Source organism: Solanum stenotomum, chromosome 7 (genome assembly GCF_019186545.1).
Source record: "Solanum stenotomum isolate F172 chromosome 7, ASM1918654v1, whole genome shotgun sequence".
NCBI classification, from domain to species: domain Eukaryota; kingdom Viridiplantae; phylum Streptophyta; class Magnoliopsida; order Solanales; family Solanaceae; genus Solanum; species Solanum stenotomum.
This window is the reverse complement of record NC_064288.1, coordinates 39,259,056-39,273,922: the sequence shown is the minus strand read 5'-3', so window position 1 is coordinate 39,273,922 and position 14,867 is coordinate 39,259,056. Positions and strand designations below refer to the sequence as shown.

The 14,867-nt window shown below is 35.4% G+C and overlaps 1 protein-coding gene across 1 annotated transcript in view; it reads right to left on the bottom strand.

Moving 5' to 3' along the window:
• Positions 1 to 14,500, bottom strand: part of LOC125869886 (uncharacterized) — a 32,014-nt gene extending 17,514 nt beyond the window's left edge. Inside the window, 2 exon segments of the mRNA XM_049550291.1 lie at positions 132 to 284; positions 14,469 to 14,500. Coding sequence (XP_049406248.1) covers positions 132 to 284; positions 14,469 to 14,500 — 185 coding nt within the window.
• Positions 14,501 to 14,867: the final 367 nt, after the last annotated feature.

The following is a 14,867-nucleotide window of genomic DNA, read 5'->3' as shown; positions in this document are numbered from 1 at the left end:
AGAGATCCTCTTATATCTAAGTCAACACTCTATCTTGTTCTTCGAGTTTGTGTAGAATAGGTAAGAGGACCTCTTCTTTCTATCCACCCTCTTGCTGCTTCATCTTTTGACATTCGTGAGGGGGAAGGTACTTGTCCTTCTTGTTGGACCTTGCCTTCAATTGCATGACCTTCTTGGACAAGACATCCAACTGAGTCAACAATGCCGCCCATTCTTGGTCCTCTTCCTTTTCTTGATTAGTCTCAGTCATTTGGCCACCATTGCTACAACAATGCTCCAAGTCTCTGCTCAAAATAGCAACAGACAAACAAGCAAAACAAAACAAAGATTTAAGTATCACTATAACTAATAAGAACAAATAGTCAACTTAACTAAAAATTCATAAGTAACACCACTCCCCGGCAGTGGCTCCATTTTGATTTCATGTATCAGGACACTTCATCCAATACTAAGTGCCAACGATCGTGAGTAGTAATATAACCCAACTAAGTGAGTTGAGGTCGAGTCCCAAGGGAGTGGTTCATAATCGTTAATCAATAGGCAAGTAAGAATATGCTCTAGTCAATCATAGCTAAAAACATTTACGAATAAAAACATGGTTTAAATTAAGGATGACACAAGTGTCAAATATCTAGGGTTAACTCTCTCGAGTTGAACCCATTACAACCCAATACCTACAGACCATCGATTCAGTAATTTTGTTTCTAAAACCTCTCTCTCAAGCAAGCCAAAAACACAAAGTTAAGATTTTATTTGCAACTACAACCCATTAAATTAAACCACAATTACTGAACATAATCACTTTTAAATAGCAAATAAACTATCAATTAACAATACCCATCAGTTAAATCAACCAATAATCACATCATCACAACCCAAGAATTAGGGTTTTACCTAGACACAGTAAAAAGGTAAAAATCGTTACCAAGTTGTGTTTCCATCAACTGGGTACGATTGATATTGTCTTTACAAAGGTCTAAGATGACGAATCTTCAACACCCACTTCAAATTTCTTAGAAATGGAAATCTTCAATTCTTCAAAGAAAAGGAAATATTGTCTCTAAACTCAGTCTATGCTCTCAAATTTTGAAACTGAAAAATAATATGTTTCAACAAAAGATCAGATACTAAGATAAAAATTTAAACAAACATTTATCATTGTCGAAAAGTGTGGTGCGGAGGTTAAGTCGGCGCAGTTAGTCAGGATCGCCGAACCAATCGCCGATCTGCCCTTTGGTCATTTTCAATGCCGTTTTGCTTTTGCCTTCGGCATCTTCAGGTTATGTAACTTTGGGCGATATGGCACTGCATCGCGGAACTATTCGGCGACTCGCCGACTAGCTTTTCTCCTTCGAGACTTGGCACTCTGGAACATTAGTCGAGACCCTGGATATTCAATGACTCACCTAATGGGTTAGGCGATCCTCAGGCCTACTTTCTTTTGTTCTTTTAGCTGCCTTGTTCCTTTTTTCTCAATAGTGTCCATGCTTTGTTCCTCAATCCAAATACCTAAAATTCAAGTATTTACATCAGTTATTGGTACAAAATATACATTTGAGGACACTAAATCTATTCAAATATAAACCTAAATGAGTACAAATTATGGACTCATCACTAAGCACCAAGTTGGACTAGGGTTCTGCTCAAATTATGTCATTACTCAGTTATGCTTTGTTCAGTTCATATATATTTGTTCAACTTAGTATCTACATCCTGCATGCTTAGTCTATTCCAAGTACTGATCCATATGTACTCAGCATCCAAATCACGCTCAGATTGATTCTCGATCCGCATTCAACATCTTCAATCGTGAGTCCTAATATTCATAGGACAATAGTGTTTTGATTTTAGTTTTTTTTTTTTTAGTTTTCAATTTTGTTAGAGTTAGCTAAGGTATAACCCAGCAACTCAACTCAATTAGAGGTTGTTGAGACATAATAATAGGTTCAGCTTGAGTTGTTAAGTGGTTGTCAGATATCACAAAACTCTTAGTATGTTTTACATGTTCAGAATATTTGGGTTTTATCCCCCACATCAGATATTTATTTTTTTAGCTTCCGCATAGTTTATGATTTACTTGTTTATTTTTATTATGCTTATGATATGTCAGACTCAGGGTTAGCTTGGGGTCACTCGTGATTCTAGGTCTCGTATTACGTTAATGGGGTAGCCTCGAGGTGTGACAACAAGGGTTCACACAAAGTCTTCATGAATTGACGATTACTTGCTAAAGAAGCATACTCATTTGTGCATGGGACATGGATATTGACTGAGCTTAACATCATTGAGAACTTTTGATAGTAGGTGTTTCGATTCAATCGTCTTGAGTGATGAATAGTTACGAGCCAGGACTCTTATGCAAAGATTGCTTAGCCAAGACTCTTCTTTCGTCATTCTTAAGATGACTTTCTTCGGTTCTTTATCAATTTTCTTAGGCAAGATAGGCTCATTAATCATATTGACTACATATAGCTTAGTTGTAGGCCGAGATTTCATCTAAGATGAGAGTTGATTCATCTTTTTCTCTAGGTGTTCAATTGAGAGGGAACGTGATTCTATGGTTTGCGCAGTACAAGGTCATGTTTAAACTACTCTACTCCATCATTTGTAGAAATTATCTTCTCCATGACTTTCTCCAGTATTTTTTCCATGGTTGCTTTGACCAGTGAATCTTACTCATTTGCTTTATGAAACTTTCTTTTGTTTTGACCTTTGTTTCATCCCTCATCTCTCCGGGATTTGTATCTTATTCTTAGGGAATATGAGATTGAACTCCCTATAAAGATCTCTTCATTACTTGATACATGTAGTTTGAGGAAATAAACCTCGGTTTTACTTGTTTCCAAGTCTCGGATGCATTCCACATATTAACACTTTTGTAATTTTCTTTCCAATCCGCAAAATGCAATGGCTTCAATGGTTTTGATGGCTACTATTACATGTTTGCCTCTTGTTTCATCCTTTCTCTATTTCTCCTCACACATTTTGTAAAGGTGATGCCTATCATCCTGTCAGCTCCCCTTTTGTAACAATTACAGTTTGTTCGAACAATCCTTTGGAGTAAACACTTAGATCTATCAAATGACTGATCCATAGTTGATCCACCTGGAAAGCCCTTGAGAATCTCTTTTTCCGACTACTCAAATATTGGAAGAAATAATGTACCAAAATGACCTTAAATATATCATGCCTTGGTCACCTAACAACCCTTTGTTTAAATCTCAGCCAAACTTCATAAATTGGTTCTTTCGGGTTTTGTTGAAAGTTTTTGATTTCATCTCTCAACTCAACTTCAAGAGAAATGGAAAACTATCTCTTAAGAAAAGTAGCCTTGAGTTCCACCCAAGTGGTAATTGACCCTCAGGGTCTCCACGCCATGTGGTAGTGTCTCCAGTTAATGAGAAATGAATCAATCTCCCCCATTTAAAACCACTTTGCCTCCTAATAGCCCTTCATTTTTAGAAAATGAAGCATTGGACTTGTCACTTGAAATACGACATCTCCTACTTGTAGCGGTAGGCAAATTGATTTGACTACACCTATCTCCATGGGTGCTTCAGTTTCAGTGAATTCATTTATGAACTCCACATCACCAACAATTAATTTGTCATCCTCTTGATTCATCTTGTCCTATTTTTGGCAAGCAGCAACACAAATAAAAATTAACAAGAACACAAAAATACACACAAGTTCAAATTTAAAAATCAGTAAAAGACTATCGTTAACCAATCCATCGCAATGACGTCGTATAAACGCTCAATTGTGTCTCATATTTCATAGCGTAGATGATCGTATGTAACACAATAACGCAACTTATGAGGTCGGGGGTCAAATGACAAGGATTGGTAGATGTGACTCTTCTTCAAGTGATTTGTCTATTCGAACTAAATAGAAAATTGAGTCCTCAATAATTGGAGGTTTTAGATAACAACTAAAAAATCATCAAAATTAAGAAAAAAAAATAGGGAGTCAACAAAAATAAGATATAAAAAGATTGGAAAGTACTAGGGGTGTGTGCATAGTTATTGGGGTATATTTTTCTTCAATTACAATGACTAGGAATTAACGAAGATGGAGTTACAAATTCTAACCCCCAAATAAGGTAGGTCTCTTACATTGTTCCATAGATGTTTTTTGAAATGGCAAAACATCTAATTTGAAAGAAGAAGACAAATGGGGGGAGGGGTGGTTGGAAATAAGAACATGTATTTTTTCTTTTTTTACTTAATGTCTAAAATTTATTTTCATTTTTTTTTGGAATAATACGAATGAACACCCACATGCCATTTTTAGTTGGCTTTTTTGCCTTGTCATTATCATGAGAATTTTACATGTTGTTTGAGGAAACATCGAGTGTACAATACATATATATCTTAGTATTGTTTTTAATTTGTATTACTAAAATATTTAGAATAACAACTTTGGGGAACTTTGTAAAAAGCAACAATGTATATAGTATTATTAAAATCCGAAACTTTAAAACTCGTAAACAAATAGAATCAAATGAAAATAAAAAACAGTATTGAAAATATTTTTCATAAGGATGAAAATTTGAGCCCACTTGATACAAATTGTTTTCTTAAAGAAATTATTATCCTCAAGTACCCGATGTTAATGAAATTATTCTCTTCCCCTAGGATAGAACTATCTTACTCATTGATGTTTTAGTACCTAATTAATACCACGGTTTCAGTGAACCACTCAACAATAGTAACGACCACTCGAATTTATTAGTATGCAAGAAGTTTATAAATTAATAATGGAAAATGATAGAAACCCATCTATTTATAGACAACATAGGGTAGTATGAACATGTTCTTATGGTACCTTATCAGAAAGGCCACAACCCTTTAGTCAATTCAAAACCTTTAAGAGAAATGTCACAATCCTTCAAAAAAGTCACAACCCATCAGAAAAGTTACAATCCTTCGAAAAAGTCCCAACTCTTCAGAAAAGTTGCAACTCTCAAGAAAAGTCGTTGTCACGCCCCAAGCCTATACCCTGGGCGGGAGTGGCACTCGAGAACCATTTTGTCCCCAAGTGAACCCTTGTCCTGGCTAGACTCTAAGCAAAAGACTTTAAGCATTATTACAATGATCAAATGCATTTATAAAACAACTGTCTCCAATTAAACTCAAAACATTTTAGGATAAAACATTCAAACTAGCCATAGATGGAAACTCAAGTCTTATAGCAAAACATCTTAAATACAAGACTAAAGAACTATAAATACTTATCTATGAAGCCTCTAAAACAGAAGTGATGTCGGGAAGACCCCCGATCATCCTAACAACTGAAATACTAAAGCAATGTAGAAGGAGTCCTCCGAAAAGCAAGGAGGCTCACCAACTGACTTTGAGTGCTCAATTGGATCAACGAGGTGCTGAATGTTGATCCTCGTTACTTGTGTCAGCATCATAAAATGATGCAGGCCAAATGGCATTAGTACATAGAATGTATGAATATGCGAGGGGAATACTAAACGAGACATAAGCATTGAAAGGAATCTGAAAAGAACACTTGCCTTGGCTTTACTCAACTCATGAATAACTCAACTCAAATGCAAAGTAAAAAAACAACAATAATGGTGCAGTTTATACAAAGCATTTAAAACAATAGGTGAAAAATCAATGTATTAAAGAGATACAATAACAACTCAGTTTACTCATATAACAAAGTACTACAATATTGTGGGAGTTTCTGTAATCGACAACTATCACTATGAGCCTAAGTGATGATACATCGTCTCGCCCACACTGCCAGAACTTTCATATACGTTGCTGTCATATAGAACGCCTCAACTAAGTGGATCCACTAGTCTAGGCAAAAAAGCACTAAGGATCCATCTAAAAAGTATGATCCTTTCTACCCATGATGGCTACATGGTTTATGAAGAATTGAGTTCTTATGAACTCGCATCCTCATATTCTTGCTCAATACTACTCCTAAAATATACTCAGCTCAGATGTTTTTAAAAACAAAACTCTTTCAGTGATTTGAGATAATTACTCATAAACTAGCTCAAAGGCTCTCTTGAAAATCAGTGTTTCCTTCCTTGCTCAAATGTGAAAACATTTTATCTCTTAGGAATACTTAGTTCCCGTATAATCTTTGAAGAAATGAACTTTACTCTTACTCTTTGCTCAACTCAAAGCTTAAGCCTTAAAACAAAGTTAAAACGTGTGAAAGACTTTTGAAAAACTCTATGAACTTCTCTTGACTTGGCTCTTAACTTTCCTTGAATTGAATTTTGGATTCAAGTTTCATGATCCGATGTTTATGGATTATTTCATGATTTTTAGACATACCTTAGAGTGTAGAAATCAACTAGAAAATATAGGTACGTTGCTAAGGAGCTAGTATGGAATGAAGGGGGAAAATGGGAGAACTGGCGTCCAGGCACGGGGAGCCAGCCCTGAAATTTCATAGCCTGGGTTGGGGCGCTCTAACTTGAGCGGCATCCTAGAGCCCAAAATTCCCCAGTTTGGGCGCTCTGGCTATGGCAGTGCCCCAAACCCCTACCCAGGTGGATTCCAACTTTTCTTCTTCATTTTTCAACTCTAAACCCCCTATTTCAACTTGGTTCCTTCTCCAAACGATGAGAATAAACTATACCATCAATATATGTAAGATTCTACTTGAAAACACACCTAAAATCATGAATCAAACTCAATAAACCTCAACAACAAGAACCCATAAGATTTCAAACGAATTATCATCAAGAACTCATAGGATTTGCTTTCAAAACAATACAACATCGCTAAATTGAATCATGATTGGCGCGTTGGTGAACTATCTCAATGCTATGTGATCTCACATACCTCATAGGATTGAATCCTTGGAGAAATCCACAACCAAAATTGTACGATCGTGACGAGTCTTGACTTTTCTTCTTCTTTCTCCTCTTTTATCTTTTCTCCAAGCCCTAGCAAGAATTTCCAATTGTTTCAACTGATATTATTCTGATTAGACCCCAATTAAGCTCCTACAAACAAAATAAATTAATAGGGTAAAGAAAGGACCAAACTACCCTTCCAAAATCTGGATTATACTTTCCTTATTTGAACAACCCAACATCAAATGGGCATATCTCACTCATATGAACTCGGAATCATGCAAACTCGGCGGCGTTGGAAAGAAAATTCCAAGATATTTCCTATGGTATCAGAGAACAATGTTCAAGTATCTTAGTATGTCTATGATGTCGTGTCAAGTAGGATCTTATTTGTGGTTGTGAGGGCCCCACTTTTATAAATAAGTGATTACAAACATTTAGGAAAAGTTTCTCTTTTTTCATACTTTTAATCGTTCAATAGAACTATCTCATAGAGACTTATTCTAATTCGTGTGTTCTCCTATCCCTTCAACTACCTTTCCTATTAGAGGTGGTTGAAAAGCAAAGTCAGTTCTTTATCGATGAGTTGCTCTTAGCAAAATCTTAAGGAAGGGGTTAGAGAAAAGCACATGAGTGAGTTAAGTGTTGAGTTTCAAAGGAATGCGCTCATGTTCATATGAATTGTGCTTTAAAGCTAAAAACGAGTGGCAGTCTCTTCTCTAAGCCCTGTTTCTGCTGAGATCCTCATGAGAAAGTATGTTTAGAGCTTGGGTAGTATTTTTCATGTCAAAAAGGTAGCGTAAGTTACAAAATTATTAGCAGTAGTAGTGAAAGTGCCCAAAGTTAGAGAAAAGTATGCAGAGGTTCAGTAATGTATGAAAGGGAGATAGTGATGGCGCTAATTATGTTATTGCAATCATGCACCCAGTCAGTTATAAGTGATGAGTTCCTTTATAAGTGAAATAAAGAACAATAATGTTGTAGATAGTTCTTGATAGAAGGAAGAGGAATAGGTACTCGTCATGATGAGATAGAGTATATTTTAACCAAAATATAGTTGATGACTATGTGCCATTGTGTTAGAGGAGACTAAATATATGTGTTGAATAAAATAACAGGTATTCATGAAGTGACAGATCTAAGATAGGCTTATCAATTGTTTTAGATGGTCATGATGTTCCAAAGGTTGTAGAACCGATTAAGTGATGAGGTATAATAACTTATCAAATAGTACTTAAGTTGGTAAAAAGGGATGTAGACTAGTTTAGAGATGATGGAATAGGTCCATAGCTTCCAACTATCAGCTTTAGATCTAAGGGGGAGATAATAAGATGAGAAATCAAGTTCAGTGTTGATAATAAGATAGTAATGGGATCAAAAGAGTATGGGAGATATATTTTCAGAAGTCCTTTTAGTAGTGGTGTGATGCTAGAAGGAGAAGATTAATGTTCTCATCGTGATAATGATGGTGTGATAATCCCACCTAAGGTTATAAATGACGAGGAAGAGGAGGATGAAATTTTACTATGAGAAATAGTTAAATGAAAGCCCTTAGTTGGTTCTGTGGCAGTGATGATAAGAAAATGAGAACTTCTTAGGGAGTTGGTTGGTAAGTGCCCATGGAGCTGTTAGAATACTAAGATTGAATATGTTGTTGATTAAATGAGGTGGTACAAAGTAATGTTCTTGGGATGAGACTCCTTATAAAGAGGTATAGAACTCGAACCTTAGGATATGGGTTAAACTTTAATATAGTAACAGCGTGTCATTAGAATCAGGCCTTGGTAAGAGAAGTCAAGTACCCTGTTAGAACTAGGAGTTGCAGCAAATAAGGTATGGTATAAGCAAAGAAGATCCTAGTTGAGGAGATATAGCAATAATATTACCCAATAGAATTGTTCTTGATTTAGGTGTTATTGAAGGTCCGAACTCTTGGTAAAATCAGTGCAGCCCGTGTTAGTAGAAAATTTCATGAGTTAGAAGAGATAGTGAGAGTAACCGCTCTCCGTAACCAGTCCAGCCGTCATGGGAGGATGAATGACTCAAGGGGAAATAATGTAACACCCTGAAAAAAAAATTAACCAAGACTCGAGCCCTTCTTCTATGTGAGTATGATTTTACCAAGGAATTTAAAATTTCTTAAGTATTAAGCTCGGGTCACTAGATATAGCACTTTGAGTTCCAAAAAGAATTAAAGAGAATTCCTTCAAGTTATTCCTTAGTTCTTTGAAGTTTTGAGTCAACTTCAAACGACCATAACATTCAGTACATGATGAGTTAGAAGACCCATAAGAGATAAATAAAAGATCTTTGAGTCCTCTTTCAACTCCACCGAGTTTGCTAATTTTCGAGCTCGTATGAGCGAGATATGCTCATTTGAAGTCAAGCTGACCAATTAAGGAAAGTTACCCGAAAATATAAGAGGTATTTTGGTCCTTTCCTTACCCAATCTGATTTAAACATTTTTAGTAAGGTTTTAGGATAAACTGATTAGAATCGGGTTTAGTTATTCCTAAAATACGTTTAGGATTTTTAAAGGAGCTCAAGAAGAGGAAAAGAGGAGAAAAAGGTAGAGCGTTTAAGATTTTAGCGATTCTTCGAGGGATATCGCCAAGGATTTTATCATAGGAGGTATGTAAGCTTCCATAGTGTTGGATTTTTTCTCCAACACACCAATCATGAGTTTCTTTTATGAATTTCACTCATGAGATTGATTATTGATAATCTTGTTGAGTTCTTGAAGTTTTGTGTTTCGTTTTTTATAATGAAGTTGTGTTCTTGAGGTGAGAATCACCAATGAGTAGTGTTCTTTGTGGGTTTTTGTGTAGACTTTTCTGTACTTGGGTTGGTTTTAAAGATCCAAAAGAGTTTGGTGGAAATGATTCGACTTTAGACGAGGTAGGGCTGGAAAATTGAAGAAAAGTTTGTCGGATTCGTTTGGAACGTGGTTGGGCCGGCACGCCCCTGTTGCACCTGAAAGGCTGGTGCCTTGCACTTGCAGTGCACCCCAGACCAGCCTCAGTCAACTGAGGGTTGGCATAGTGCGCCACTGTTGTGCGAGGGACGTCAAGTCCTTTCCACCTCCGTTCTTTGTTCCGTATTCGATCTTTCAAAACATGTCTTTGCTCTCTTATTGATTTTTACTATCCAACCTACATCCAATCATCAATAAATTCCATATATAAAGTCATGATCCTTGAATTCATAATTCAAATTCAAGGAAAAGTTAAGATTAGAGATCAAGAAAGTCTTTGAGTGAAATTGTGAATCCTTCAGATCAACTATCGATTCGAGTTCTTTAAAACGAGAACTAATTCATAACATGAATCATAATCTTTAATTCATAATTCGAATTCAAGGTAGAGTTAAGAGTCAAGTCTTGTGAGTTCTTTCGAGTCTTTCGAGAAATTCCCTTTGAGTCTTTTGAGGAGTCTTCTACAATTTCTAATAAATTATTTCAAGACTCGAGTAAGTGAGCATAAGAGTTAGGAGAATGTATTCATGACTATACACTATCATCGAGATCCTTCATATCATGAATCATAACTCTTGAATTCATAATTCGAATTCAACAAAGAGTTAAGAGTATAGTTCAAGAAAGTCTTCGAGTTCAATTGTCAATCCTTTGAGATCAATTATTGATTTGAGATAAATTTTGAGGAAGTAAGTGTGAGAATGAGAAGAGTCGTATACATGATTTCCATATTGTTATGTAGACCCTTGAGTCGAGTTGTTCATTCCCATAAATTCTGCATGAAATCCATAAATTGAGTATCTTTGAGAGGAGTAGTATCTTCAAGTTATAAGTCTTGAATATTGAGTTCCTCATCCTTTTGAGATTATATTCCTAGTTGTGGGACTACAACATGTTACCATGAAGGTCCTTGAGTTGAATAGTTCATGCCCATAATTTTGCATGAACCCTATTTTGAGAAGTCTTTTGCAAAACTTTTTAAATCTTGTTTGAAGACTTGAGCACATGAGTTTGAGGAAGAGTAGAGCTGAGTTCATTTTCTTTAAAATGATATATGGGAATTAAGTATTCCCAAGAGTAAATGTTTTTACATTTTAGAAAAGAGGAAACTCTATTTTCTAAAAAGAGTTTTCATGAGCAGTTCTGAGTACCATCTTTTTTAAGAAAAAGATTTTTGAGTGATAATCTCAAACCAAAGAAAGAGTTATGTTTTTAAAATATATGAGCGAGTATACTTTGGGAGTATTATTGAGCACCGATATGGGGAAGATTATATACAACTCAGAGCCCCCATAAACCATGTAGCCAACGTGGGTAGAAAGGGTCATACTTTTTTGATGATTCCTTAATGCTTTTAGCATATAGTAGTGGATCCACTTAGTAGTAGCTTCTATACCACGACAAAGTATAGGACAGTTCTGGCAGTGTGGGCTAGACATTCTTGCATCACATAGCTCATAGTGATTGTTGTCGGTTAGAGAATCTCCTACAGAGTTATATTGTATTTTATATATAAAAGATGAGTTATTATTGTATTATTCAATGAAGTTGTTATCTGCTATTTTATAAGCATTTCAAATATTTCATCTTTTATTGTTGCTTTATCTTGAGTTGAGTATCCAGAGTTCAGTATCTTATATTGAGTTGAGCCCTATCTTCTCTGAGTTGAGTTGAACTATGTTTCATTGAGTTGAGTGAGTTGAGAAGAGGTAAGTATGTTTCTTTTTCATCAGTTCAAGCTTATGTTTATTCTTTAGAATTCCCCTTATATGCTCGTACGTTCCATGTACTGAGCCATTTGGGCTACATCATTTCATGATGAAGATTCATGTATTCAGGATAATCAACAGTCGTTTCGTTGAGGTCATGTGATATTTCAGTCCGCTTTACCGAGCCTTCTTATATTTCGGAGGACTTCACCTTTACCGTACATTTAGTAGTTTTTGAGATGTCATGGGTCTTGTCCCGTTATCCTTCTGTAATAGTAGAAGCTTCATAGATAGATAAGGTTGAGTAGTTTTCAGTATGCATTTTCTTTGAGTTGTTTTTATAAAGTCTGAGTTTATCTATTGAGTATTTTTCAGATCATTGTAAAGATTGAGTATTTGAGTAATTGATTTTATTTCAATTTTAAGCTTTTGTATGCTTTAGTTAGTATTTGGATTGTAGCCAGCCAGGATAAGGGTTCGCTTGGGGACCGACAATGGTTCTCAAGTGTTGGCCACGTCCAGGATGTAGGCCGAGGTCATGATACCACAACTTTAAAAATCTTCATTAATTGGTAAGGTTTTCTTTATACCTAACATCTCTCCTGTATTTTTACTGATGTGGGACTTCTAATCTTAAGTTACAACGTCACACTAATTCTTCTGGAATCAATTTATTTTCTCAAATTATCCTTAGAGTCAATTATCCAATACGAGTACACGAGAATATACTAAAAAAAACACTCAAACTTGACACATTTATCTCAAGAACTCATCAAACACATCCTAATTCAAGAATGAAAGCAATACTTCAAGAACACACATCTCAAAATTGAATCTCTCAATATATATGGACGAATTTGAGTAAGTAAATCATGATTGGCGTGTGGGTGAACGAATCCAACACTATCAGAACTCACATACCTCTTTAGAAAAATAACCCTTCATGAAAATCTGCAACAAAACTTCAAGAACTTGACGAACGCCTTGAATCTTCTCCTCTTTTCTCATCTTTTCTTTTCTTGAACTCTTTTCTAAAACCCTAGCATAAATTAAGATTGTGAAAACTGAACCAAATTAGCCTAGACCCCTAAATATTATTATAATTCTTTTAAGCTGATGGGGTGAAGAAAAGACCAAAATACCCCTCGTATTTTTGAATAACTTTCCTTAATTGGACAGCCAGACTTCAAAAAGTCATATCTCCCTCATACTAGCTCGAAAATTAGCAAACTTGGTGGCGTTGAAAGGAGGATTCCAAGACCTTTATGTGATATCATATGGGCCACTTAACTCACCATGTACTCAAAGTTATGGTTGTTTAAATTTGACTCAAAACTCACAACTTAAGCATAACTTGAAAAATTCCAGATTTTTCTATTTCCAATTTAGTTCTTTCTATTTTTAGCTTTTTCAAAAATCGAGGTGTTATAGTGATATTGTCTCCTTTGGGCCTAAGCCTGCATAACTTTGAAACGCGTCATTATGTTGTAAGGTCTGCTTACTTATATGTCCAACATCACTCATGTGTCTCAACATCCTCGCTAAGGTTTGCCCCACCGCATATGATTTGCCTAAACTCAATAATGAGGTTTGATTACTGGGATTTGCCTTAATTCAGTTGAAATTTGGCCCCACTTCGACAAGGCTAACACATGAGTTGCTCTGATACCATTTGTTTTCCCCATCTAACAAGGATTTGCCTAAACTCAGTTGAACTCTTGCCCTAACACATGAGTGACACCAATACCCTTTGTTGACATCCTTTGAGAGGGAGCAATGTCATGGTGACTCACAAAAATAAACAGTTTTAAAAATGAAAGAATTTTAAAGGGGTTTAAAAGGGGAATATTGAAAGGGAAAAGGGGTAGAAGGGTATAAAGGGAGTCCCCACCTAATTTTAGGAAAAATTAGGGAACAAATTAATAAATTAACTTAAATGAATGTCTACGGAACCGAAAGATTCTAGGCAAGGGTTCAAGTTATTCCAAAGGAATGGTGTTAGGTATCCTTCGAAATCCACAAATATGGGTCTCGACCGAATTCATTTTTCAAATTGAGGTGATAAAACAAAATATAATAAACATGTGATATACACAAGTAATAAAATAAAGCAATAATATAAGAAACAGCCTAAAGTTTACATAACATCGATATATACAAAATAATGAATAAATAATATAATTCGAACTCCATTCGAATAGCTTCAATGGAAAGCAACTCTGGTACCTGTAAAGACACTTAGTAAAAGTGTTAGTAATAAATAAATAATAAATAAAAAATAAAAACACGTCTTATTAATATGGGAGGCATTAGAAATTGATGGTATTTTCTTTATCGGCCAATTTTAACAAATAATGTAAACAAAAGGCTAAAATATTCAAAAATAGAAATAATCAGTGATGAAAACTTAACATACAAATAACAATAAAGATGAGCCCTTTCCAAAAATAAAATATAAACAAGAACAAGCGTGAATCAAAATTTAAACCTAAAATATAACAACACAAAGATAATAATAATAATATTTCAAACGAGCGTAAATAAAAAAATATGATAAAACAGTGAACCAATCAAGAGAAATATATATTCATAAATAACTAAATGCAATAAATATAAAATTAACTTAAAAAAAGTAGCAAAAATTAATTATAATAAATCTGGTCACCAAAGTCAATTTGCACACAATCTTGAAAAGAAAAGGAAAAAAAATAAGAACACCAACAATGCACAATGCCATATGATAAAATCTGGTAACGTTTTGCAACGGTAATAAAAATAGTTTAGGAGCATGCGGGGAAGATTAGTCTCAATCAAAAATACTTATTAGAAAAATTAACTTTAATAAACAACTAACAAATCTCAAAAATGAAAATAGAAGAAATAAAGTGAGTTGTTTGGAGTTCAAACCTCCAATTAAATTAGTGGTCGTTGTCATAGAGTTGCTGCTCACCGAATTACGTCGGAAACCATAGATCTGGTCATTTTTGGCCTAGTAACGTGTCTAATTTCAGAAGGGTTTTCCAGTGGCCTGGGCAGTCAGAAATGGAGCTTTGCTTCTTGGATTTGAGCTCATCACTCGTTGGAGTTTGCCGGAATCGATGGTGGCGAGCTTCGAACTCGCTGGTTGTTGGAGCTATCCAGAATACCTGCAAAATGGAGGAAAATTGTGAAAAGGGAGAGGGGAAGGGACTGACGGTGGTGTGGTGGTGGGATTTGGAGCTGTTCGAGCTTGTGGTGTGAGTTCAGTTGTTCTCCAGCTTATCAGGAAAATGAGAAATGAGTTTGTTTCAAGCTGCTGGTTGCAGCGGAATTGTTTAGGTTGGAGACAGCCAGAATTGGAAAAAGGGAC